Below are 27,426 nucleotides of genomic sequence, written 5' to 3' on the forward strand. Positions count from 1 at the left end.
GTTACATTGGGCATGGGGCCCCCCCTGGTGGCCAGGGGGCCCTAACCAGCCGCTTAGTTCACTTATGCCTTGGACCGGCCCTGGATGGTATTAATGTTTCTTTACCATTTTTGCAGCATAAATTAAATTGACCTGAGCTCGTGGCCCCATCTGCACACTTTTTAAAAAAAAGTTAACTAATAACATATACATGTCATTTCAATAATTAAATGAACCACACATCCAGTACACCTAATATGAAAGTTCGGCGTTCAGGCACATCGGCCACATAAAAAAAAGAGGAGCTGAAATTACTCCCTTGTGCTAGTAAGAGTAAGAAAGCATTCAAGGCATGTCCAACTGTTATGGTTCAAATTAGTCAAGTCTACTGAATTCAAACCAACAAACACTCAACACTACAAAACCACTAGTGGGACTAGTATTCATAATCCCAGCGTTTCACCTGTTGTAAATCAGCTCAATGTACTTTAAGTAGTCTATCAAAAGTAAAAGGCGCATCAAAAATAACGATATTTATATTTACAACGAACCATTTATTATTGTATTTGCATGTACATTGCATATGTAATGTTTCAGTATATGATTGTACTAAAAAGTACAATTAGCTTTGAACGGCGCCCTATTTTAGGCAATCGAATTTACAATCTTTCCACGAGACGTGAACGCAACACACACGGCCCGCCCACTCTCCCCGTCTTTCCTGCTGCCGCCATTTTGCTGTACTCCGGCTGCGGCAGTCAGCGAAGAGGCACGGCGCTGTCCCCTCATAACACAACTCTTATAATCTAGTAAAAAAAAATCTGAAACTGGTAATTAACACCGCATACCTTCTTTTACACCGCATTGTCTCCTTTTCTGGTACACCGTAGCGTTAAAACATAAAAGCGAATACCATGGTAAACACAGAATTAACAGCCGTCTTAGCATGTAGCTAACGCTAACGATAAGGTCGCGAGCGGCTGGTCGTTCGGGTAGGCCTCGGCTCCGTGTGAATAACCCTGAACCCAACGTGCACACGCTTCAAAGCCGCATTTCGTTTTGATCCATGTATGTCCTCAAAATCCGAACCCACGTAATCGTGTGACGTTATATAACTGGGCTGTTTTCGATTGTTCTGCCGAGCAGTGTCTTTTTCCGCCCGCTGTTAGGAATCGCGTGTAGCTCGTGCCAGCTAGCGTCGGGCTACTTGTTGTTGTTCAACAGTAAGTATGTTATTGTTTTACTTCACTGTCTTGCTTTTTTCAAATTCCTGACCACACGTATCGTGAACCGACACGGGAGGGGACGTGTGGCTAACGGGTGTTTGTCAAATTAGTAATTTGCCTCTGATATAGAATATTATACACGAGACTCCTGCTAATATTAAAAACACACGTGTGCTTGTGTAGACTTTGTGAGCCATTGTTTTCAGAGCAGTTGTTTCAATTTGACTTAAGATGGACGGCAGACTTGTTTGTCAAGCGGATCGTCGCTGTCCAACCAGGGCCTCCATGTCAAGAGGGAATAAGCCTCCTGACTGGTGTGGACCCAGGAACATCTTAAATCTAGTTGGTATTAATTCTGGACTAGACACTTGAGACCGATCAATACACAAACCTGGGTTGATGATGGCCACAGTGAGTCTGTTCACCGACCAGTTTTGCTCTGCGTACTGTACCTCTGTGTGGAAAATGTCAAGATGTCTGCATTGTTCTCAAATGTCTTGTCTCTTAATAACCCTCTTTTCAGTTCCCCGGGAGTGTCTTTGGTTGGTTTATAGGTTAAACTCGTCCTCTCGGCTCTTTGTGGGGACCCCTGGATATGGATAGCTTGTCTCCCCCCACATGAGAATTCTTTGGCAGAAGATTTTTTTTTCCCTTCATCACTGATAATCAACAGCTGATGATATCTAGAAGCTTCAGTATCTTGCTCATTTTCCCCTACTGCCATCAGCAAATGTCGCCACGCCCAAGAAGAAGCTGAGGATTTTTTCCACCAGCCCACAATTGTCTCCTTTTTGCTTAAGCTTTTTTTGGATCCAATTTTTCTTTTTTTGGCAGTTTATGTTCCCCCCATTTATTTCTTTGAATTAGTTAAATCAATAGATACAAAAAAAAAATACCCAAAGGACTCTGTTGCATCCACCATCAGTAATGTTAGCACTCTGGCGGAGATAAAGGTGTCTCAGAGAAGGGATATCGTAGGAAGACAAGTGTCTCTGCGCGACCCGATCCCTTTCCCTCTTATCTCACGGATCAAGTGTTCCTTCAGGACTCATGCCACCGCGGAGACACCCCACCAGCTGTGCGCTGTAGAGGGAGACCAGCTTCTCGGCCACCTCAGGTAACGGTGGCATTATGCTTAAAATGGTGCTTCACAGAGGATGAAAGATTAAAAGAGAAGTCCTACTGGACAGCTGAATTCAAATTTCATTAAACCTGAAAAATGACAGCAGCTTCCCTACACCTTGGTTTTGCATGTCAGTAAATCATGTTAACATAAGACTTTTTTTTAGGTTTTTTTCTTTCTGATGTTTTTCTCTGCTCTGTGTTGTCAGGGAGAGTCCTTCTGGTCCTGAAGAGAACCACCCGCTGGGTTAAACGTTTATAACCTCATCACCTCCGCCACGCGAGACGCACACAAGCATCACCATGACCAACCATGGAGACGACTGCTACTTCTTCTACTATTCCACCTGCTCTAAAGTAAGCAAACCTCGAGCACAGCGCTAACACATACTGTACGTGCATAATGTAACCGGTTGGAATTTGACTGGTGGCCGGAAGAAGGAGTGTGGTCTTGATAGTTTTCAATGTTGCTGCAGGGAGACAGCTGCCCGTTCAGACACTGCGAGGCAGCCATGGGCAGCGAGGCCGTCTGCAACCTCTGGCAGGAAGGACGCTGCTTTCGGACCATCTGCAAGTTTCGCCACATGGAAATCACAGTAAGGAAAATTTCAACATTAGTTCACAACTTCGGGAGAAATCTCCTTCAAGCTTTGCCCACTTGAGTTTGTGTCCCCCCCCGAAGGGCAGTTACTAAAGGGTAGAAAGTGTCCCAGTAAACATTGAGCCAGGAGCTCCAGTCAGTGACAACAGTTAATATAAGTCATGTTTCAATCTTAACTTACATTAACAGTTGTTAGTTAAAACAGTTGTTAGTAGTTTTGCTTGATCAGTAAATTTCTTCTCACTAGGCCTGTCACGATAATTATCAACGTATGATACATAAATATGAACTCAGTCATGTTTATTAACCTCAATAACAGTCCAGCAAAGTCTCGCTTCTTCTACCCTCTCATCTTCTCTTATCGTATGATTATTCAATTACTGGTTTTGACTATAAAATATCAGAAAATGTGGATTTCTTAATATTTTTCTAAAGGCACAATGTCTTCAAATTGGTCGTTTTGTCTGAGAAGTGTAAACTTTGGATTACATTTCTCTCAGCAGCAGCACAAATCGTGTAGGACGCGTTGACCAAGCTGACACGATTCAGTATCAAAAAATGGTCTTCAAATGATGATAATATTGTTTATCGCAATTATTTCTGGGACAATATCTTGTGCAACAAAAAGTTGTTATTGTGACAGGCCTAGCATGAAGAAAGTTTCCTTTGAATTCAGGTGTGCTGTTGCAGACATGTATTAGGGCAGTTTAATGGACACAGATGTGATTGAGCTCCAGCATGCATGTTGTTACATTGTTCATCCGGTTCATCAAAACAGAAAAACAGAAGGGAGATAGCTTGTTATTGGGAGAACCAGCCAGCTGGCTGCCAGAAGCCACACTGTGCCTTCTTCCACGAAAAGGCTCGCTACATTGATGGCGTCTTCGTCCCCCCCGGCAAAGGTGAGGTGTCTTCTTTTACACAAAATGTGAAACTGTTTTACATCCACCTGTGAAAGACTGTTAGTGATAATCACTGTAAATCTCCCAGGTCTGAGCAAGAACGAGGAGCAGCCCCAGGAGGAGCCAGCTCCCCCACCAACCGCCCCCCTCCCCGCTGCAGCCAATCCCCAGCTCCGAGGGGTGATCAAGACTGAAAGTCAGGAGCCAGTACCAAGCCCCACCCACCCGCCAGTGGTGATTAATCCAGCAGATGATGACGAGGATGAAGATGGTGAGCTGGGTTAGATCTCTTCTAACCTTTCCCCTATTTTCTTTAAATACTGAATTAACATCCCAACAGATGATTGTCTTCACCTCTTGGATCTTTTTTGTTTCCAGACCAGTTCTCTGAGGAGGGAGAGGACGGCAGGGGCGGCCCGTCTCCTAGAAAGCTTCCTAAATCAGGTGAGACTGGAGCCACGCAAAATACTGGAAACATAATGCATGGGCCAAAACTGCAATCCTGTCGTATTCTAGGTAACATTGACTGATGTGATAACTTCGTGTCTTGACAGATGACTCGCTGAATTTCGGCGTGAGCACCCTGGAAGAGATCCGGCTCAGGAAGGCCCTGAAGAGCAGCATGAAGAGAGCTGGTTACCCCATCCAAAGCCCTGACTCCTTGGCCAACGGAGAGAAAGAAAACATCCAGTCATATTTTCGACCATCACCCTACGAGGCCAGAGACGGTAAAGCAGGGACTTGTGAGGGGCTGAACTTAGAAGGGTCTATCATTCCTCCCAGATTCTGCTTATTTACTAATTCCATATTATATATTTTAGTCTGATGACATTCTGGAATTTGATTTAGATTTTAAAAAAAATGTGTTAATCGATGAGTTGGCTTTTACATTCACCATTCTAAAGACAAGTCTCCCTGAAAGCTTAATTGCTAGCTTCGCAGTTAGCTAAGACTGGGGTTGCTGTTTAAGGCCATAGAATTGCATAGATTGGGCAACTGGAGGATTGGAATATAGATACTCAGTATCTATATATAGAATATAGATACATTAGACATAAAATGATGCCACTGATTAGTTTCAGGCCCAGTGCACTGAAATATCTTGTGGTGGCTTTGAAGTGGCATCTTACTTTGCTCCGTTTCTCATCTGATGATGAGATGGAACCGACCTACACGCCGGGATATCTGCTCTGGATGTTCCCTGCTTTTATTGAAACTGCTTTTTTCCCCTCTCTTCTTTATCCAATGAACCGATATTATAGTAACCATTACTGTCGACCTGCATCATCCTCCTGTTCTCACCTAGCGTGTGGTTTCTCTCTTTTAACCCAGGCCAACTTGTCTTTGAAGAAACCAGGAGAGCGAGAGGCAATGTGGTCGAAAGACTCGGGAGGAAGAGGCCCGGCAGCAGTATGTTGGCACTCGTGCTGCAACACATTGATTTCAATATTTTGGTAGCAGTGCGGACTCTCGTGACCTCTCCTCTCCTTGCTGTAGATGTATATAGTGGAGACGGTGTCCTGGTGAACAGGAGTCTGGCTGAGCGTCTGGGCAGTGTTATGGATGAAGAAGAGCCGTTAATGCCCCCGCAGAAATGTGAGTATTGTGAAACATCAAAATGAGCCCAGAGCTACTTACTGTGCATCACCTGCAGGCGTTTCTCTTGCTGGTGGTAGAGGTTGTAATTAAAGGTGGAAAGAGTTGTGAGTTTGGAAAGTGAATACAAACAGGTTGTGTTTGATTGAATATGTCTATTCAAACTGTTTTCTTTCTTCTGCTTCTCAAGCTTTCAAGCCTGTTAGGGAAAGACTGGGACTCCCTGCTGCTCTCGATGAACCCACTCACCCAGGTAAAGAACCCTGAAGAATATCAGATTTTACCTTTTCATTGTCCTTTCTTTTGCGAAAAATAATCCCGCACATTGAGTAAAACATTATATATTATTGTGCACCACTCTTCTCAACAGCTGATTCTAACACGGAGGCTCAGAAAGCTCCTGAGCAAATCCGCATCAAAACCCTGGAGGAGATCCGACAGGAGAAGGCGGCAAAGTCTCAGAGCCAGAACGACGGTCCCTCAGCTGCGAGTCCCGAAAGCACCAAGACCGTCACTATCAAAGCCACCAAGGGTGTGAAGCGAGCCATCGCTGTCAAAGATGACCCGATTAGCCGCGTCAAAACGTTCTCTGAGGTCCTTCGAGCCAAGAAGAAGCTGGAGGAAGAGCAGCTGGGACAGAGCCCCAGCCCCAAGAAGGCGAAGCACGCCACGGAGAAAGCCCCAGGCAAGAGCCAAGCAGAGTCCAACACAGCAGGGCCTGATTCTGAGGCCACGAACACGGGGGTAGTGAGAGTGAAGACTCTGGAGGAGATCCGCAGGGAGAAGGCGGCGAGGACACAGACCCAACAGGTGGCAAAGGCTGAAAAGGCTGAAAACAAGAGGAGCACCGACAACGAGGAGAACGGTGTCAAGAAGCCTGGTCGACCGCGCATCAACAAACCTGGCTCCCAAAGTGAGTCAGAACAAGGATGGTTTTATTGTTGTTAATGTTTCTCTGATTCATTTACACTTTGAGTTTGCTAATCCCCCTTTAACATATAGTGTTTTCAAACATGATTTTTTTTCTGTTGACCTCAGCAGGCAGCGTCTCAACAGAGAAGAGAGGCGACGTTACAGCGAAGCCACTGAAATCTCAAACTGCTGCTCCCGAGGTACGGTCTGGTCCGGGTTACATATTGGCTCTTGTTGCTTGTTCTTCTTCTGTCAACTGTAGGTGATGGTTATTTCCCTCTGTCTTTCCAGACCGGCTCTGCCACGAGTAACAACGTCAAGGTCAAGACCTTTGAGGAGATCATGCGAGAGAAGCGCCTTCGCAGACAGGAAATGGAGGAGCAGGACAAAACCTCAGCGGAAGCCAAGCCGTCTCAGAACCAGACTACTGATCGCAGCCCGAAGAAGAAGGCGCCTGCTGAAAAAAGTCCAGCATCGTCAGGCTCTTCATCACCTTCCTCCACCTCTCTGACCTCTGATACTACCCCCTCCACTCCAAACCCCCCCGCTCGTAAACTGATTCCCCTCAAACCCCGGGCTGCCACACCTCTGAGCCGCTCTTCTTCTCCTGGCACTACAACTGCTCTGACCTCGGCCCCCCAGGAGCAGAGCTCTCCCACACAGGGGCGAGAGTCCCACTCACAGAGCCCCAGAAGCTCCAGGGAGGTCCCGGACAAAAACACCCGGAACTCCACTGCACTGTCCCCGGCCAAGCAGCCCAGAGCGGCGCCCCGCGGCCTCAGTGCAGAGGCCCCAACTCTCGACGAAACACCGGGCAACAATCAGAAGAAATCCCCAGAACAGACGAGAGACACCAAAGGTACCTCACCCCTGATTCTGTCACACTGTCTTCATGTTGCAGGGTGCTGTTGATGATCATTTTGACACCACAACAGCAACAGTACACCTTTCATCAGAATGTCGGTGTCTATAGAATGTGAGAGACCAGAAAACATCAGCTGAAGGTTTTTTTTTTCTCTTACTAAGATCGAGGGTAAACAAACTTCCGTAGTGAAACTCAATGTAAAGCGATTGGGGCCACAGCAGGTCAGTGTGCGTCAGTACCATGCCTGGCCCGGACGTTACGTTTTCATGTGGGTCGGCCGAGGCATCTGAGCCAATTTTTTTTTAAAGTTAAATGAAAATAGACATTCAAATAATATTGACTTTCCTTCATATTAAAATTATATTTTACTTCCCGGAATTAGTTCCAACTGCCCTAGTGTGGAGATGGTTTCAGTTATAAAACATTAGTATGCATGTTACCCTTGGGTTAGCAGTAAGGTTGGGCGTTAAAGCCAAACAAATTATATCCCGATATTTCAAGGAAATTTGTGATAACGATAATTATGACGGTATCGGGGGGGAAAAATACTGAACAACATTTTATTGGTGATTGCCATTTGCAGGCAGCAGCATTTATTAGTGCAAACAAAATATCATCTAATAAAATTGACCTCACATGTAAACAAACTGCAGCGATCGGAACAAGCCGTCAGTCAAAATGTAAACACGCACTGCGCATGAAAATAAAATACAAACGCTTTCAGAACTTTTTTCAGCAGTGCGGGCAAATGAGCAGTCTGACACACACACACACACACACACACACACACACTCCGAGACTACACATCAACACAACACTACAGTCCTACGTCATTGTGACACATTTTAATCACAAATTTATTTTAGCAATATCGTGGACGGTACATCCCTAGTTAGGGGAATATTTTAGCTTCCTTTCTCTCAGCAGCAGCACAAATCGTGTAGGACGCATTGACCAAGCTGACACGATTCAGTATCAAAAAATGGTCTTCAAATGATGATAATATTGTTGAATGTATCATCTCTGCATTAACATGCGCTAGAGTGACATTGATTTTGATGTTCTAATGACACTGGATTCTTAAGTTTCATGTCAACAAGAACCACACAGCATGGGATTTAGAGAAACTAAATTTTATGGTGTCCATCAAGCCCTTGCTCCCTCTCACGATTCATTAACATTTCATCAATTCGTGCCTCTGTTTCAGTGAGGCCCAAACTGAACGTGAAGCCGTCCGTGGTGAAGCCTGCGGTGCAGGTGAAGCCGGGCCAGAAGAGGAGGGGAGCCGGGCGGTCTGCTGTGGCTGCGGTGAAACCTCTGAACAGCAGCTGCACTGAGGCGGACGAGTCACTGCAGGAGGCGGCGTGCAGAGATGGACAGGTGGGTTGGACACAATGTCCCAATGGTGGTGCCAAAACCTTATTAACACCTCATGGTGTATATCTCATTCATCTTTGTATTTATTACCTTTGTAGCAATAGCAGTTTTTTGGGACCCTTCACATTTTGTTTACATTTCACCTCAGCAAGTCCTCAACATGTTGAATTCCCGTCTGTTCTCTGGTGCATCTGCTCTCTTTCCATCATCTGCCAGCAGTCAATCAAATGCTAATCTAATCTCAAGTATTAAGAACAAACGGCAAAGTATGATTGAGAATCTAAACAATCAAGTTCTTTGAATGACCTTCTGGGACTTGTGTCGTCAGGTGTTGCCGTCCTCCAGCACGGAGGCTCAGCTGAGCTCCGATGTGCCCCACAGTCCCAGCACCCCGCTGGACTCGGGCTCCGGCTCCAGCCCCCTGAGAGAGGAGCTCCAGACTGTCCCCGTCTTCCCACACAGCCCGGGCGAGGAGACCAAGCCCACCCCCAGTATTGCTGCTTCTAGAGAGGCCTGTGCAGTCCCCCAAAGGTAAAGGTCCACAGAGGGCTTAACCTCAATATAGAATTTAAACAAGAACACTGACTTATTGGTAATGTCAGACTTTAAGTGATGTGTTAACTTCTAGCAAAGTAAAAAAAAAAAAAATCTATATACTGTACAAAAATAAATAGAAACAAATCATAATGGGATATCACAAGAATGTTTTTAGCCTCGGTATTGTTTGGTTCCTCAGTTTTTTCACTCTTGCTTTTGTCTTGGCGTCACTACGTAATTCCACTTCCTGAATCCGTTGTTTCAAATTAAAAAACTCAGCATTGAAAGTCACTAAAGAAATAACATGCCCCTTTTTTTCCCACACAGCCCAGTCCTGAAGACCCCCACTCAGCCCAAAGCACGGAGGCCGAGCGCCGTCGTGTCCCGCACCCTGTCCACCTCCAGCGCTGCTCCTTCCACCTCGGCCGTGGACGACTTTGAGGAGCTGATGAACGAGTTCACCGACGACCACCTGGAGGACGACGTAGACCCCGGCATGGGAGAGGACGACCTGCTGCAGGAGCTGTCAGAGATGATTGACAGCTGAGGGGCTTCACTAAGCACAAACTACCCCTGTCTGTCACCCACAATTATGTATTTGTATTTACAAGCAGTGACGACCACCCTTTGTGGTTCATGGTATCATGTCCCGATGATAGTTTCACTCATTTTAAGCTTTTAGTTTCATGTTTTATTCGTCTCTCACCTTCAATGATGTTTTCATTTCGTTCCCACGAGCTCCTCTTGTGACCCAGGGTCTTTATTCCGGAGGGCTTTGATTTTCTTAATCATGTTTTCTTTATGATCATTGTTAAAAGTCTCTTGTACAAATTTGCGTGTAAATAAAAAATGCTTTTAACGACCAGCTCGATTAATATATTATTATTATTATTATTATTATTATAAATTAGAGCTCCTGCTGATACTTTGTCAGTCGGGGACGAACGTGAAATGTTCATTCTACACCAAAGAAGACAACGGGATAATGTAATGTAAATAAAATGGTATCAAAGTGAGATTACAAACATGGTATAAATGTAGTGAGGATATTATTCAGTGTAATTTAAGATGAACAAAACTGCAGAATCCAGAATGACCAGTGCTTAAAGGGGAAGAAAATAAGTGCTGGTTTTCCCTTCATTCACATGTGGCGTGTATATTAAGTATTACATGATTTCTACAGTGAATAAAATATACCAGGGGATATTAGTAATATCCACAACATACATTTATTTAAATGTATAACCTGTCCATTGACTAATTGCTCAACCCTTGACCTAAACATAACTAACTCATTTGAAAGCCTAACCCTTGGCCTCATACACTCGAGCTGGAAATGTCAAAAAAACTGTTCTTCTAGTTGTATATCGTCCACCAGGCCCTTACTCTGGATTCTCAAACTTGTTATCTTGAATTGGTGCTTTGCACAGATAAAGTCATTATAGTGGGCGATTTAAACATTCATGCGGATGTTGCCATCGACAGTCTTAGTTCTGCCTTTAATTAACTAATAGACAGTTGGTTTTATTCAACATGTAAACAAACCCACTCACTGTTTAAATTACTACCTCGACCTTGTGCTGACATACGGCATATGACTTGAAAATCGAATAATATTTCCTCAAAACTCTGTCCGATCACTACTTAGTTGCATTTGAATTCTCGATTATTAACTACACTGAATTTGGACACAAATTGATGATGTTGTTAAAAGTGCAGCAGCCTCACTACGTTCCACACTCGACACTGTCGCCCCTCTGGAAAAGAAGGCGGTCGAGGAAAGGAAATCACGTTCCACTAATCTAGATGATTCTCATCTAGCCCGGAAAAATTAAAGGTTTGAAGGAGCAGGGCCCAAATGAAGGTAAGGAGGAAAAAAAAGAGTATATTCTGTTATGGCTTTTGGTTTAGGTGTGCCACCCTGAGATTTTCATTCGCCCCCCCCCCGTGAAACATTTGTGGGGGCGCCACTGGTTGGAAGCCTACAAGTTTGCAGCCTCTTTTCTCTGATTTGAAATTGACTGATAAAGTGTATATGTATCAATAAAGAGTGAGAGCATACAGTTCCTACAACATGCGGTGCGGTCTCCCGGCCGCCAGGGGGCGTGCCAGACGGAGCCTCCGCGAGCGGCGATGGGACGCACGACGCAGGACGCAGGACGCAGGCAGGAGCCGGCGCGCTTCTGCTTCCTGGCGAGTGGATGTAAACAGAAGGACGTTCCCCTCCGGAGACGACGACGACGGCGGCGGCGGCAGGATCAACCATGAGCGGGCTGGAGCTGCTGAACGTGTTCGTGAACGACCGACTGACGGCGGCCGCCGAGGAGATCCTCCGCGCCGTCAGGGACGCGCTGCTGGAGCACCAGCGCGAGCTGCTGCGCTCCAAGGCGGAGAACGAGCGGCTCCGGCGGCTGCTCAACGTCGCCGTCCAACGGCTGCTGCTGCAGCCAGGTGAGCGCCGCCCGAGGCCAGAGCCCGCCAGGCACCACGAGCCGGTGGCACCTGTCATCATCCTGGTCATAGTTACAGATGCGTAACTATGACTATTGATGTGGTCATAATGATGAGCATGAACCAGTTGATAGGTCCAGACCATCTCACCGGATCTCTACCGGGTGGGTGCAGTGGGTCTGATGATGAAGGCATATTTAGGGCTCAGCAGTGATTGAATATGAACTGTTCGTGTGAAACGTTCCCACATATGGAGGCCAGTCAGGGTCAAAATGTTTGAAACTGAAAGTTCCAGGTTTGATCTTGACCTCTGAGAAGTACAATGGTGTATTCAAAGTAACAGTCAGTGCTGGAAAAGTTTTTTCTCTTCCAACTTGAATATCAATTCTGGAATCGAATTTGCATAAATCCTCAAACCTGAGCTGGACACTGTGCGGAGTAAAACTTCTCTAACAGAAGCGCTCATAAAGTGACTTATTGCTATTCCTGTGTTGAAGTCTACACCTGAACACGTCTCTTCCACTTATGTTTGTCCCATCATTGTAATCTTTAGAATCATTTCCAAGAGTATGTTGAGAGTATATATATATATATATATATAAATATAAAAAAATAGTGAAAATTTCTTATCTGAGTGCTGGTGGAGTGGAAGGTCAGTGTATGAATTGGAGCCCGACCGCTATGTATTTTTGGGGGGCGATATCGATATTAGGAAGTACAAGTTTCACGAAACCGATACATCTGCAGATTTATATATATATATATATATATATACATATATTTTTTAAATCTGTCAATAATTCCTAAGTTGTTATTATCAAACCTTTATGACAGAAATGTAATCAAGGCTTGATATTTAACCATAAACTTTATCATAAATAACTATAAATTTTAAAAAAAAATTGCAAATACAACCAAATAAATAAAATTATAATGTTATTTAACCTAAAATGTAAATAATAATAATGAATTATTTAAATTTCAAGACAAAGCTTGAACTTTCAGTTTCAAATATTTTCTTCAAATTAGCTGCATGATACAATTGAGACATCACAATAATTTAGCCAAGCCTTGAAAGACATAAAGAGTCTGGTAGGTTCGTTCCATGTCAACTCAACGAGGGCCTGTCAGGTCACGTTCAGGTATAAACTTTTATTAAATTCCAAACACTTTTGAGGTTTGATTTTGATCATAACTCATCACATGTAGAAGTTTTATGGTCATGCTAAATATAGTTTCAGAGCAAAAAATCTAAACACCACACTTTTTTATGATATTTAAGGATTATTTTCATTTGCTTGAAACTTGAAACTTTTTCATGGGAAAGTGTTCATTTTTATTGACGGAAAATTGAAAAAGTAAAGATGATATATTACTCCATCATTTAATCAAAACGTTTCTGCCACGTGATTGGCTGACATTTGCTTCAAAGCAAATATCTAATATCCTAATATATACTTAGGAAAATATATCTAAATGTGTATACACAGTCAAGATGTCTTGAAGAGTGGGTTTTTAGCTCTGAAGATATACTTAGCAGGAGCTGTGGCACTGAACCTTTTATGCATAACCATATAACTTCTACATGTCATAGAACTGTAGTCAGACTAAGAATTAAGTTGTGTGAAGTGAAAACTAGTGGAGGCATTCATTTTTTTTAAATGAAAGATTCTTCATTCAGGTACTTTGTACTTCATTTGACTATTTACATGAATAAATGTTGTACATTGTCATTCGCCTTTCTTCAATGTTCAGTACAAACTTCAACCCAATCCAGTGAAACATAAGACTTGATAAGGCTCAGAATACGCACACACAAAGAATCACAATCTGATGAAAAACCTTAAAAATTATGACTTAAAAGTGTTTGGAGTAGAGCTATGGGATTTCGCAAGGTCCCATGAATTTAATAGAAGTTTATACATTCATTTTCTTTTTCAAGAAAATCAGTAATAGAAGAAAATAAACTTAACCCCAGGTTCCTCCTCAGCACTGTAGCCAGACTGACAGAGTCGAGACCCTGCTGGTCAGGGTGATGAGACATCCCTAGACGACACACTGTAATATTTGCCTGCAGAGCATGACTGTGATGTTGGTCCCCTTTCAGAGCCTCCCTCTGCCCTGCCCCGAGACGATGTGCAGCCCTGCGAGTGGAGGAGCGGCGTGGAGCTGCTGCCACTCGTCAAAGAAGAACCAAACCTCAGACACATTCAAACAGATTGTTCACAGGAAGCCAGTGACTCGGAGGAGGGGACCTGCAGTCACCCTGAGCAACGACGAGGGTCACATCCTGTCCCGCCTCGGACTGTATCCCCACCTCCACGGACACCACACGAGTTAAAGGCAGAGAGGGACAGCGAGGACGACAGGAGGCAGCCGTCGGCCAACAGCTCGGCCTCCTCTCCCACCGTTGACTCAAACTGTAGAGCAGCTCAGAGGGATTCTTGTGCCGCTGGCGCCGCGAAGAGTCACAGGACTCAGAAAGCCGACCAGCCGGCGAGGGGGTTCCTCCGCTCAAATGGAAAACCGAGCGCTCACATACTGCAGATAAAGAACGTGAGGTCCCTGAAGCAGCCCCCGCCCCGCTCCTCTCACCCGGGCCAGAGCATCCAGCGGTGGCACAGCTGTAGAGAGTGCGGGAAGGGCTTCAGCTTCGCCTGCCAGCTGGAGGTCCACATGCGCTGGCACACAAAGGAGAAGCCGTACAGCTGCGCGGTGTGCAGGAAGAGCTTCACCACGGTCAGCATGCTGAAGAGGCACCACCGCATCCACACCGGGGAGAAGCCCTTCCACTGCCACGTCTGCGGGAAATGCTTCAACCAGTCGGCGCACCTCAACACCCACTTCAGACTACACACCAGAGAGAGGGCCGGCTGGAGCCGAGTGCCGCAGTCCAAGTGAAGTCGGAATAAGAGGGGGCGGATCTGTAAACTGTGAAAATGCCTGAAGTGTCCAACCTTCAGCTTCAGACGGTGTACACTACTGCTGTTTGATCGTGTCTTATTGTTGTGCAATAAAGCTCTGCATATGAAGAGTTTGGATCCACTGATTGTGTTGTTTATCTTTATCAAATTAACAAATGTTATTTGGAAATGGAAATGGAACTTAACTCACATTATAAATGTCCACTCCAGGTGGACCTGCCCAGCAAAGGACCGGAGCAACGACTGACTTCTCACCCACAAAACTGAGACAACAGACCTTCCTATAGTAGACAGGTATAACTCATTGTATTCATGGTGGCTCTGTTCACGAGCCAGCGCCCACAGTACAAGAGCTGGAACAGGATAACTCATTTGAAAACAATCATTATAATTGTATTGGTTCTAGGGAGTCAAGATATCCGCGGTGAGAAAAGTCTTTCGCGTTAATTTGCAAAACCACAGTCATAAGCTGATCGGTAACGAAGTGTCTGCTGCAGAACCTTCATGTGAGAGGTGACGGAGAAATGCAGGGGAGAAGCATTCTAAATATAAATTAGCCGATAGTGTTGGTTCCGAGGCTACTGTACTGGACAGTGTGTCTGTGCTATTAGTGGGAAGAAGCTGATTATTATTTTCTGATGATGATAATCTTATTAGTAAGAAGCTCATGAAATCATTGCTACTAAGAGTTGGAGGAATAGACTGTTAAATAGAGCTAATTGGACTAATTTCCAGTCTAGATGAGAATCATCTAGATTAGTGGAACGCCACTTCCTTTCTAACCTACGTGACGTCTGTTTTAAAGCACGTGTTTGTGCGTTGTGCCACGGAGCTATCCTCCTCTGTTTGACTGTCTTCTTTTTTCAGAGTGGCGACAGTGTTGAGTGTGGTACTCAATGACGCTGCTGTACTATTAACAACATCATTGATTTGTCAGAGTAAAGTTTTGGTAACTATCCTGCATTGTACAGGACACATGGCAGCGAAGAAAGTAACAAATGGATTTTTTTTCTTTAGCAGGAGAGTCAGTCTGTGTTTTTTTCTGAAATGACACGTGGTGGAAATGTCTGCCGTGAAACAGATTTAGAGTTGCATAGTGTCTTTTCAGTGTTGTTCCTTGTGCCTGTCATTGTGTGTACCATGTTTACAAGGTTGTGTAATTGGTGGAACGACCTGATCGTTTGAACGGTCCAATGAGACGCTGTTGGTCCTGTCTGACACGAAGAGCCTGATGTGGTAACAACACCGACATCTGCTGGAGATCTGCTGGTACTGACTGACATTGAGAAAAGAAATGCAGAAAATGACAATACACAAACAAACCCTCCTCTCTGTAGAAACTTGACGTGTATCCTGTAATCTTCCAAAGTAGTACTGAGCTCAATGGTCAGTTAACAACTGACTGTGGTCCACAACCAAACATGTGAGGGGAGGTGAATCTTAATGTTAGTTATCTCACATAATAAGATTGTGAAGCCCCTTAAGGCAAATATGGGATATTTTGAGAATATTTGTGATATGGGGCTCGATAGAATTTGTCCTGATCAGACTGAAAGTACTTGGACGTTTACACAGATGATGTTCTTGCGGCACAGGAGTGAGAGAGGTCATCAACCAACCTTGGTGGTTCGATCCTCTTCACTCAGCTTGACAAAGTGTCCTTGGGCAAGACACTTAACCCTTACTTGCCTCTGACAGCTCTTCCAGCAATGTATGAATGTATGTGAATGTAACTTGTACTGTAAAAGCACTTTGAGTGGTCGATACGACTAGGAAAGCACTATATAAATACAGTCCATTTAACACGTTCTTAGGCCTCAGCACATTTATTTTGAAATAAAATACTTGATAAAACATCGAAGAACCAAGTCTCAGCTTTATTTTTGAGCAGATTTAAATCAACACAGTGTGGGAGAAGGAAGAATTTAAACACAGTGTCAAAATTTCAAGTGTTCAAGAGCAATTGGACGGATACACATGACACACAGGGATACAAAGAAAATGATAATAATGATAATATTCATACTTAATATTCAATGCAGCATCCTTTACAGTTTACAGACCAGAAACCACATTTTGTCTCTTCCCTGGTAGCCTTATGTTATGAGACTTTAATATTTATAAATAAACATAAAATGGTACATATTGAAGCATATTAAAACATTAACCTAACTCTCCCGATGTCGGAGACTTAGGGTGAGCTGGCGCTCATTTTGGAATTTATATCTGTAATCTAATTCTTTCTGTCACTAACCAGAGCTCGTGACCATAGGTGAGGGTTAGAACGCAGATTGACTGTCCCAACTCAGCTCAGCCTCACACTCCATTTTGCACATAATAATAATAATATTATAATTAACTTAATTTCTATGGCACTTTTCTTAAAAAGGCTACAAAGTGATTTCCATAAAAAAACTGCAGATAAAAACCAAGAACATCACAACCTACAACAATGAAATATAATACAAAAAACAGAGGTATCATAAACTATAAAACACCTGAGAAAAAAATAATATATATACATATGTATATATATATCTATATCTATATATATATACACATACATACATGCATATACATATGCATACACATATCTACATGAATACATACCTTCATATACGCACCTACACAGATACACGTACATGCATACATACAAATACACATATATACATTAAATGGACAAAAGGCAAGGAGGGATGATAAAACCCAACAATAAATTAAATATTCATAAACGCTTTTCCTATTGCACATAAAGTTCAGAAGAATTCAGTCAGTATTAATGACAGGAGCTCGATATTGAGTAGATTTCTTGTACCGTACACAAAATCAAAAAAGTGTTAGTTTATGATGTCCAACAACCTCCTTCTCGGTCTCTGCGGGTGTATTTCACTCTCAGAATTATGTCGTCATCGAACAGACAGAGCGGCTCCATAGTGTCTAAGACTATCTGAGCACATCCAGGGCAGAGGGCGACCCGACCTCGCTGCTAAAGACTAAGCATTCAAACAGTCTGGACAGATTTTCCCCCGACAACGATGAGTACAAATCTCTGAGCGCTCGCAAAATAGATGCTTATTAAACTTTCAGTTACTCTCCGGTCGTCCTTGTCAAGCCTGCACCATGGGTACAGAGGCAAGATTAGAAAGGTCTAGATTAGAGAGATTAAAGAGTTTAAGCGGCACACATGTCGGCTGGATTGAAAAACAGATTGTTCTAAAAACATGAATGATCCACTCCCTCCAAAGAGACATTTTTTTGATGTCTCTGAATACTGAATACTTCTGAAGGTGATGATCACTAAAAACGGAAAATATATCCTTCATTCATTCAACTATTTTATTGAGCCTGAAACAGCGTATATTTTCAATTAATTGTTTTCATAGGTAAACATATGGTCATAGGTAAAGATATATATTTTTTCATAGGTAAACACAACCATGTTACCAAATATTATGGTTATTAAAAAACCCGCAAATAGATTTTTGATTAATTGATTATATTCATTTAGATTGAAAAATCTCAAATCATGTCGTTAATAAGATAATTGAAAAAAAAATACATTCTTTATTTTTCATGCTTCATATGGTCGGAGAAGCATAAGGAAAAGATGATGTGTTCTCTCAGAGGGATGAATACACTCTGTGTGTATGTGTGTGTGTGTGTGTCTGTGTGTTGAGTCATTTATATAAATGACCTGCATTTTGCTCTAAACTTTGTGACTCAGTCAGACAGACTGTGACCACCTGCTTTGCAGAACATGTCATGTTCAGTGTATGTATGCAGACACACCTGCAGTGGAGGTGAAAACTGAATTTGACAAAATTCATTCATCCTATTATAATGTAATTTATTTAAGGATTTAAATAGCAGAATCATACCCCCTCACAAAAACGTACTCTTTACTCATGTTCAGATCAGCTCTATCAGAACCATCACAACCACAAGCACCATCATTTAACATTTTCATTAACTTGTCGTTGTCATCCGGCAGATCACAGGTGGTCGGCTGCCTCTGAGTGAAATCAGATGTAAATGATTAATATGTAACAGTAACTTACATGATGACGTGCATTTTGAGATTGCTTTTAGTAATGAAAAGTGCTCTATAAATGAAATGTAATATTATTATTATTAGTCTGGATCATATTCATACTCTTCTACTTCTTCTACTTCTACGTCGGATTGAATCGTTTACGTTCGTGCATGGCACGTCATGTTAAATATTGCTGCCGCAATGAATTGTGGGGCGTCTATATCTCCTTACTGTCACATCCACTGGTTGGCTCTTTGGTAGTACTAGTTGAACAGTTGTTTGTACTAGTTGGACATTCGGTTGTGTACTAGTTGAACAAAAACTCTTACATGTCACTTTTTCTCAGCAACTTGTTGAACATTTTGTCCAACCAGTTCCAGCAGAAGTCTTACTAGTGACGCAGGGCAGCGTACTAGTAGCACCGAAGTCCAAACCTCGGCTGTCTGACGCACTAGCGGTCCTGCATGTGCACTGAACGAGTAACACTAAAAGTCCTACTAGTTAAATAGTAGGCACTTTGGCTGTTGCTAGTTAACTAGTAGACATTTTGGACTGCACTTGTTAACTAGTAGAGTCCAGAAACAGTCCAACTAGTGAACTTGTGAGTCTTTTGGATTTTACTAGTTAACTAGTGGAGGAACCTGACGTCGGATACCAAGGATAATGGAATATATGCTCAGAAGGCCTTCCATACACCCACCCCCTTCCCCGCACCTGCTCGCAACCTCTGGTTACGCGTGGGGCGTGTGCGCGCCGCCACGGACCGGGAATGCGCGCGTGCGGAGCAGAGTGAGCGAGAAAGTGGGAGAGGGGAGGAGTGCAGAGAGTCCATCCGAGTGACAGAGAGAGAGAGAGAGAGAGAGAGAGACTGCATCGCGCTGACGGGAGACGGCAAACTCGGAGTCAGGTCTCCGGTAGCGGAGGCGGATTGTTGTTCTGATGCCTCTGCGGAGCTGACGGTGCCAGGGAGCCGCAGCGGGGAGAGGAGCGGCGCAGCAGCGCGGGTAAGCGCACCTTCTCCACTTTGTGCCGTTGAGGATGCCGTCGCAGTGACGCAGCGGGTGGTGTCCCGGCAGCGGCGCGGCCGGTGTCGGGGTGATGGAGAGGACGGAGGACGTGGGAAAAAAAAGAAAGAAATGACAGCGGGACAGGAGCGCTGCGGCTCCGCTGTACGGGACGCGCTCGCCCCGTGTCTCTGCAGTGTTTCCTGCGGGCGCCCGGTGCACACGGACCCCCAACCCCCCCCGCCCCTGTCTCTCTCTGCGCATCCTCTGGATGATGCTGCGGTTTTGTGGGGATTTGTGCTGCTCTGCGCAAATCGCGAATAACGGCACCAAAGTACATCTGCAGCCGCCAGTGTGTGTGTGTGTGTGTGTGTGTGTGTGGTGTGATGTGTGAGGAGACGTGTCATTGCAGAGGACGAGAGGTTTTCGGGCTGTGAAGTTGGGATTGTTCGGTTTAGGCCCCGGGGCTGCAGGCATGGGCTGAGTCAGGTCGGAGGATCAGGGCACATCTGACTGAGGAGGGAGGCGTCGAGTGGTCACGGTCAGTTACATCATCATCATCCCCATCATCATCATCATCACCATCATCAGTGGATGACACACGTCCCACAACAGCCCTCCTCACAAAAGGTCTGTTACTTTGGTGTTGAATATGAGGACGCGTGACCTTGTTCTATACTTTATATGATCACTAGTGACTGTGCTGGTATTTCAGTCCTATGATCGCCCCATACAGTCAGTGGATGTATTATTGCATCCCTGATGCAATAATACATCGTTGTGTGATGTCAACAGTGGGCCAGAGGTGTCATAATGTTTCCATAGTCACGTTAAGGATGTGACTGTATGGTGTTGTCTCTCTTTGAGCCTTATGTTTTATGTTTCTCAGGTTCATAAAGCTGGAGTTTTGAATTATTTGTGTTGTTACCTGCAGTACAAATAGCACAGGAGCCAGTTTACTTTCCACCTACTGCCTTCCATCATCGTTGTTGTGCAGACTTTCATTTATATATAGAGCACTTGTGATTATTTCAAACACCATTATCCGGTAAAACACTTTAATTGAATCATGGTACATTTGGGGATGCTTTATGTCACTCCATTAAAATTTAGTGGTTGGCCTTGAGTGGTTGAAAAGATAATTAATTATAATACTTGAATTAATATTTACACTATTTCCATCTCTCCTATAACGTGGGTTTCCTATTCCAATTGTGTTCTAATACAGGGACCTGGATGCGTTTTTGCTGTGTATGGAAAGATTTGCTTATTGACGAGGTACTAATACATGTACCCAGCCGTGGAGAGAGGCGTGTAATGTGCACTGTGTAAGTGATGCCATGTCCTGTGTGTGTGGTCCAGGTCTTAAAGATATATGTGGGGACCTAAATCTGTTAACATGGTCAAATTATGAGGGTCTGTCTTCCTTATGTCCTCATGACATAAAATGTTAAATGTTATCGTTAGGGTCAGGTTAGGTTTATGGTTAAGTATATGGTAAGGCGGGGCTGCACGGTGGTTAGCGCTGTCACCTCACAGCAAGAAGTTTCTGGGTTTGAGTCCTGGTTCAAACCAATCAGGGCCTTTCTGTGTGGAGTTTGCATGTTCTCCCGTGTATGCATGGGTTCTCTCCGGGTTCTCCGGCTTCCTCCCACAGTCCAAACACATGCAGAATGGGGTTAGGTTCATTGGAGACTCTAAATTGACCATAGGTGTGAATGTGAGAGTGAATGGCTGTTTGTCTCTGTATGTGGCCCTGTGATAGGCGGGCGACCTGTCCAGGGTGAACCCCGCCTCTCGCCCAATGTTAGCTGGGATTGGCTCCAGCCCCCCCCCCCCCCCCCCCCCCCCCCGCGACCCCCAAGTGTATTAAGCGGTAGACGATGGATGGATGGATGTAGTAAGGTAAGCAGATGGATATCTACTTAGATAGATATGGTAAGATAAGCAGTAGATATTATATCTGGGTGGGTGTGGATATTATTAAACCCTGGCCCGCGCCTATTACCATTTGCATGCTGATAACACCCAGCATATATATAATATATAATATATAATATAATTTAGAAGTATACCGCTAGTTTTAAATCAAAATATAGCCTTTGGAGCATTTTCAGTGGTAAAGTACATGTACTTAAGTACTTAAACTTAATTTACTTGAGTATTGTTTGTTTTTGAAAGTTAAATATTGAGCCTTTGACTCCACTACATTTCTATAAAGGCCCTCGTTACTCTTAACATTTTTGTTAACGTCAGCGGATGATTTTTTTTCTTCACAAAATGCAGAACTCCATAAACTGTGTTCATGCAGTTCTGTGTGTATCTTGATTGTCTGAGTGGTGTTGCCGTACCTCTGTACCTCGAGAGAGACGACGTCATCGACAGGTGGTTGTATGTTACCTATACGATATAAGTTAAAGTCCCCCTCCACTCAAAAAAGTTAGCGTTAGCATTAGCAGTATGCATCTACGAGAGGACGGCAGGTGTCAGCAGCCAGTGAGCGTTAGCATTAGCAGTTGGTGAAAGTGTTATGGCTGAATCTCTCCGATGTCGTCTCTAGCCATGTCTTTGCGCACATTCTTCCACCGGTCAACCTAGCACGAGCAGCTGTGGTGGGCGGGGCCGGCGTTGTTTGCATATCATGAATATTCATAGTCTCAGAATTCCTCAATGAGGGAGAGAGAGTGGATGGTTTCCAGCCCCATTTCAGAGGATTTTTAAAAACTTTTTTGGGGGGTAAACAATGTTAAACAAAATATAAGGCATAGCAGATTGTTTTTATATACTCTAAAACGTGACAGGAGGGGGTCTTTAAGTAATGGCTACAGCAGCTGTTGGAGGTGACCCTTCTCCACCAAGTCATCCTTTGCCATTCCTTAGTTCTATGTAATAGAAATTTCTCAGGCGCAGGATGATTCTTACCGTTTGCTTTGTTGAGGCTTTTTTTTTTTTAAAGAAAGAAAATGTTGGTCCTTTTTGTCAGTTTAATTGCGTTTCCTTAGGATTTGCAGCATATTCAACAGGCCTTTCATTTTTCAGGTTCTATAAGCAAATCATGAATTTTTAGTGGGTCGTTTCAGAGTCATTAGGTTCTTTTAATGTACTGTGACAGTATACAATGCGTTGAGATGAAAAAAATATACTTTGAATACTTAAAGCTACAGTGTGTAATATTTAGAAGAACTTATCACAGAAATTGAATATATTGTCCATAACTATGTGATCAAATATATATAATCACAATGTTTTTTTCGTCAACTTTGAATGAGTTAAATATAGTTCCATGCGGTGGACCCAACCTCCGTGTGAGTCTCCATGTTTGCTACGTCGTGTTGAATACGGTTGTTGAACTAAACGGTCCAGAATACGTCGCATTCGCATGGAATTTTCAGCGCTGCTGGAAACCGAAAAGGGATTCAGTGGTGTGCCTCCATAAAGTGTCCCCTGTCGGGTGCTTCCGGTTTGCAACTCCACCACCAGATGTCGCCAGAAAAGTACAAAAATTACACACTGGGGCTTTAAGTATTTTAAAAGCAATTACTCCTCCTGTACTTTAACTCAAGTAATAATTTGACCCTGCAACTTTCACTTTTATTGGAGTAGCATTTGACCAGGACTATCTTTACTTGTAATCAAGTGATGGAGTTGTGTACTTTGTCCACCACTGAGCATTGTTGAGCGTGCCGTGTTCACCAGAGAACCCCCTCTGACCCTGAACTGACCACTGCCGACAGTTGCCACAATCCCACTGGAGCACACCGAACAAGGCCTGGCTCCACTACACGGTAACGTGGAAGCTGTTCAGGCTAACATCTTTAATTCATGGTGGAGAAAAAAAAACCACGCAGTATTCCATTCAGAAGCAGGGGTATGTTGTGGTTGATCTAGATCTGCAGCTCCCAGGGTGCTGCGGCCCATATTCAGTATGGAATCCAGCAGCAGACAGTCAGGACAGAGGAGAATTCATCTGACGGCTTAAGAACTACAATCTAGTTTATCTGACAGTGTGTCATTTAGACATGAGGCGCTCACCTCGTCTCTCGTCTGTCAGCACATCTTTCCTGTCTGTGGTTTCAAATGCAGTTCGGTTGTTGTGGAGGGAAAAGGAAACGTCTGCATCAACCTCTGCCTCACCTTCACCAGGAAGGAGGAATCCACTTCCTCTGTGGGATACGGTCCTCTCAAAGCAAGTCCGTCAGAGGGCCTGAAGGTCACACCGAACCTGAGCCTCAGCACCGGAGGGGAGAGAGGTCCCGTGGGCAGGGCGGTCACAGTGATACCTCGAGGCTGACAAAAGTAGTTGTGTGAAGAATGATGAGGAGACAGAGAAAGAAAAAATCCCTGCAACTTTCTGTGTTATGGAGCCACTATCTAGGTCTACAAGAGAAAACAACTGGAAACTGAACATTAGTTTTGGAGGGGCTTGTCATTTGACTCCTTGATTTACATGTATGGTAAACAGACTGTATTTATATAGAGCCCCCCTTACAGTCACATTCACACACACTAACCCAGTGCTGCTATTTAGCACACTTTTTCTGTCACAATCATATACTGCTGAAATATCTAGGGTTAATCGCAACATATGTTCCATCAGGTTCACTTCAAGGTGTCACGAACTGTACAAGATGTTGGATTCTGCTCCATGTTGACACGACTGCATCACATCGTCTGTGCAGATTTGTCAGCTGAGTTTTTCGCTTGCTCTGAGACTATTGCTTTGCGACATTGACAATTATCCTCCCGGAAGTAGAAATTAGAAAATGGTGAACCGTGGCCATTAATACTCCCTGCTGCATTAAAGCAGTTCAAGCCCCGCGGTCATACGCAAAAGCAGCGTTTTTTTTAAGCCCATTTGCCTCATGGTCTTTACATCAATTTCACAATTTCCCACTGTCCCAGACACCGGTGCGGTGCAAGGCATGCGAGTGTGAACTGAAGATTTTTTACACACACACACACACACACACACACACACACACACACACACACACACACACACACACATGCAGACACACACACGCACACACACACACGCACACACACTCATTAGTCTGACAAATGTTCGTACATCATGACGGAATAGAACAGTGTCACCTTCAAAAATCCATTTTCATATTTATTATGCCTATATGACAGTTCAGTTGTGTGGTATATTAGAAACTTTCCAAAGAAATAGTTTTTCAGGATGTAAAACTATTATGCTGCTCTCTGGACATTGCCACGACTGTTCAGATGCAATTAGGAATCCCCAAGACTCTGGGAGACGAGGGACTACAGCGGTCGACTCAAACAGAGTTTGGTCCTCTTTGATAAAGAACCCAGGAAACGAAAGAGCTTGTGCGGATGTAAAATATCTCAGCGGCGATAATCCTGTAATAATTTCCCTAAAGCTCCTTACTGAAAACCTATGGGCGCCTGCTGAAAGTCTTTTTGATTATACAACGCTGGGGTTCGGGACGATGGCCAGCAGATGTCAGTGTTGTAACACACAAGATGTGTGTCCTGACACTCCCAGACACACACACACACACACACACACACACACACACACTGCTTAGTGAGAGCATCCCTGTGTACAACACGTTTCTTCTGACTGAAACATGCCAAAGTGGTATAATGAGACAGGAAAAGTTTCCCACCTCTCATGTCTGGGTCGTTTTCTACAGCTCTGATCCAGATCTCAAAATATTAGCAGTCAGACGAACGTGCCGTCATCCCTACTCTCGTCTTTCAGTGTCAGACCGTTGTCTCTCCCCTCTCGTGTCACCCGAGCCGGACCAACAAGGCTCCATCTTGTTCCGCTTTTTCCGGCATGAGAGGAGAAACCGAAAAGATGGCCGATGGGACAGAGAGGAGGGCGAGAAGGGAGGGAGAGCGGCATGCATTGCCAAGACGGATGAGAATAGGAAAAAAAAGAGATAGTCTGACGGGCTGCCAGGTGGAGAGAGGATGAGCGGAGGGTGGAGAGAAGCTGATCGAGTGGTGCTGCTGCAGGCCCGTCTCCACTGGATGAACAGGGAGGAGAGGCGTATGAGCCCAGCACTGATGTTGTTGGATGACAGCGGTTGAAGGCTCGTATTACATCCATAAGATTTCAGAGATTTAAATGACAAGTCAGCGTCTCCATGATGTGCTCTTATAAGAGAACAGCCCGGTAAGGAAAATCAATCCATCGACAGTTGTTACGTTATCTCCCCAATGTTCCATCATGTGGTTCAAGAGGGCGTGTCCGAGTGGTAAGCTTTCAAAAGTGAATTGAATATTTGTCAGATCAGTGTATAATTAAGATTTTATAAAATCGTTCTTCTATCTGTGGCTGTCTGTGATGGCTATAAAACTGAAGAAGTCGTGTATTTATATTCATGCCTGGGGGTGGTGGGGGGGTGGGGGGGGTTGAGAGGTCAGCACTGCTGTGGCTGCCTGAGGTGGTGCTGGACTAATTGTAACTTCTTCATATACTACAACTGTGCGTCACACTTCACAGATCTTTGTGCTTTGTGGTGTCCCTGTCCCGTCCTAAACGTATACGCATCTTATCAAGTGCTAACATTCATTTTCAGCTTAGCGACGTCATTCTGAAGGGGTCTACAATTTGTTTCTGCGGTTTCAAGGCGAGGGAGTTGTCTCTGGACTGGAGGGACCAGATGTACAAACGCCGCGGGAGATGGAGAGGGGAGCGGCGCGGTGAGGAAAGCCAGATGGAAGGTCACGGCTCTGCTCGGTCGATGCGCACCTGACGGCGTCTGAGCCGCGGCGTCGCCCCGGGCCGCTCCTCAGCCGCGTAGCTGCTCCGCGTCAGATCCCAACACGCTGGGCAGATCGCCCGACGGGGTAGAGGCTTCTCTCCAGACCGATGTTATTAGGAGAAGTAAAGCTCTGCTTGTCTCCTCTCTCTGCACAGAGGGGGCAAGAGACTGATGCACAGAGGGGGCAAGAGACTGATGCACAGAGGGGGCAAGAGACTGATGCACAGCACCATAGAAAACGGTGTTTCTAATGTTCAAGTATTGTGTTTCGGTGCAGGGAAGAGAGACGGTGGATCGCTACCGTGTGTTAAAAAAAGAAAGTGGAATGATTTCTTGAGATGATCACTGACGTTTCATTATGTTAAATGCTGCTTATGAAGCCTCAGTTTCCTCGTCTCCTTTCCTCTCAGAAGTTACATAAGCTCACCAGTTCCGTTTCCTTCCCCTTTGACTCCCTCCTCCCATACAACCCCCCCCCCCCCCCCTCTCTAACTCTCTCTCTCTCTCTGGGGGCATATCCAGACACACCTGAGTTATTGAAGAGACAGCCCCCCCGCCCCCCACTCAGAGTCTCACTCCCCTGGTTCCCTCCAGTCTCCCCACCACCCAATGGCATCATTCATCCCCCCACCCCCACCCCCACCCCCCACCATCTCATGCAATCAACGTTAACATTCACAGACTTGCAGGCGTGGTCCTTGTTAGTGAAACAGGAAGTGTCCGATTGGTTGAATCACGATGAATTGTGGACGAACATTTTCTCGACAGGTGAATGAATACGTGAGGGAAGTTGTGGGGCTTCAGAACAACACAAATCTTTGTGACTGTGTGTGTGTGTGTGTGTGTGTGGTCTGTAAACAGCTTCTGGCCATAAACAGGAAGCACGGAGGAAATGAGCCCCATCATGAGTCCATCCAGGTCCATCGGCCCTTCTGTTCAGTGCACTGTCCACTTTGTGCTGATCGATCAGCTCGTCTGCTCGTCTGTTCCTCTGCTCCTCCCTCTGTGACGGCACCCGGCAGCCACGTGTCCCACAAGCCCGCGGTGCACGGATCATCAGTCACTGTACAGTTTGTATATGGTGTCGTACGATACATTAACCTTCAGCTGTTCAGAGTCAAGGGAGGGAGGTTCTTCACTGGACAGCA

General features: G+C 44.6%; 3 protein-coding genes across 10 annotated transcripts in view; all 3 read left to right on the plus strand.

Moving 5' to 3' along the window:
* The first annotated feature begins 674 nt into the window (after positions 1-674).
* On the plus strand, positions 675-9,982 carry zc3h11a (zinc finger CCCH-type containing 11A). Of its 5 annotated transcripts, XM_035631029.2 has the most exons (18): positions 718-809; positions 1,126-1,202; positions 2,251-2,322; positions 2,537-2,684; positions 2,804-2,923; positions 3,707-3,830; positions 3,919-4,101; positions 4,209-4,274; positions 4,385-4,558; positions 5,163-5,240; positions 5,328-5,426; positions 5,617-5,679; positions 5,797-6,339; positions 6,465-6,538; positions 6,630-7,197; positions 8,411-8,583; positions 8,909-9,111; positions 9,445-9,982. In XM_035631029.2, the coding sequence occupies exons 4-18, from the start codon at positions 2,631-2,633 to the stop codon at positions 9,662-9,664; spliced, it is 2,742 nt and encodes a 913-aa protein (XP_035486922.2). In that variant the 5' UTR covers positions 718-809; positions 1,126-1,202; positions 2,251-2,322; positions 2,537-2,630; the 3' UTR covers positions 9,665-9,982. The 5 variants fall into 5 exon arrangements, with proteins under 5 accessions (XP_035486921.2, XP_035486923.2, XP_035486920.2 ...); XM_035631028.2 differs by lacking the exon at positions 1,126-1,202 and having other exon boundaries at positions 675-809; XM_035631026.2 differs by having other exon boundaries at positions 1,126-2,322.
* Positions 9,983-11,247: 1,265 nt separating this feature from the next.
* On the plus strand, positions 11,248-16,267 carry LOC118309160 (zinc finger protein 79-like). 3 transcript variants are annotated; one of them, XM_035630972.2, is made up of 3 exons: positions 11,248-11,568; positions 13,676-14,470; positions 14,703-16,267. In XM_035630972.2, the coding sequence occupies exons 1-2, from the start codon at positions 11,382-11,384 to the stop codon at positions 14,467-14,469; spliced, it is 981 nt and encodes a 326-aa protein (XP_035486865.2). In that variant the 5' UTR covers positions 11,248-11,381; the 3' UTR covers position 14,470; positions 14,703-16,267. The 3 variants fall into 3 exon arrangements, with proteins under 3 accessions (XP_035486865.2, XP_035486864.2, XP_047188912.1); XM_035630971.2 differs by lacking the exon at positions 14,703-16,267 and having other exon boundaries at positions 11,249-11,568; positions 13,676-14,602; XM_047332956.1 differs by lacking the exons at positions 11,248-11,568; positions 14,703-16,267 and adding an exon at positions 11,575-11,732 and having other exon boundaries at positions 13,676-14,602.
* A 3,121-nt stretch (positions 16,268-19,388) lies between these two features.
* The window catches only part of nfasca (neurofascin homolog (chicken) a), a 112,096-nt gene continuing 104,058 nt past the window's right edge, over positions 19,389-27,426 (plus strand). For both annotated transcript variants that reach the window (XM_035630948.2, XM_035630947.2), the window contains exon 1: positions 19,389-19,529. The gene's annotated coding sequence lies outside the window, so the exon portion shown is untranslated. The remainder of the gene's footprint in view (positions 19,530-27,426) is intronic.

This window comes from Scophthalmus maximus, chromosome 6, assembly GCF_022379125.1.
Source record: "Scophthalmus maximus strain ysfricsl-2021 chromosome 6, ASM2237912v1, whole genome shotgun sequence".
In the NCBI taxonomy this organism is placed as follows: Eukaryota; Metazoa; Chordata; class Actinopteri; order Pleuronectiformes; family Scophthalmidae; genus Scophthalmus; species Scophthalmus maximus.

Excerpts from the sequence above, each read along its gene's own strand:
- zc3h11a (XM_035631028.2), top strand. The coding sequence starts at position 2,631 with ATGACCAACCATGGAGACGACTGCTACTTCTTCTACTATTCCACCTGC. Across the intron at positions 6,539-6,629 it reads CTCAAACTGCTGCTCCCGAG|ACCGGCTCTGCCACGAGTAA; the intron begins GTACGGTCTGGT and ends CTGTCTTTCCAG. Across the intron at positions 9,112-9,444 it reads GCCTGTGCAGTCCCCCAAAG|CCCAGTCCTGAAGACCCCCA; the intron begins GTAAAGGTCCAC and ends TTTCCCACACAG.
- LOC118309160 (XM_035630972.2), top strand. The coding sequence starts at position 11,382 with ATGAGCGGGCTGGAGCTGCTGAACGTGTTCGTGAACGACCGACTGACG. Across the intron at positions 11,569-13,675 it reads ACGGCTGCTGCTGCAGCCAG|AGCCTCCCTCTGCCCTGCCC; the intron begins GTGAGCGCCGCC and ends GTCCCCTTTCAG.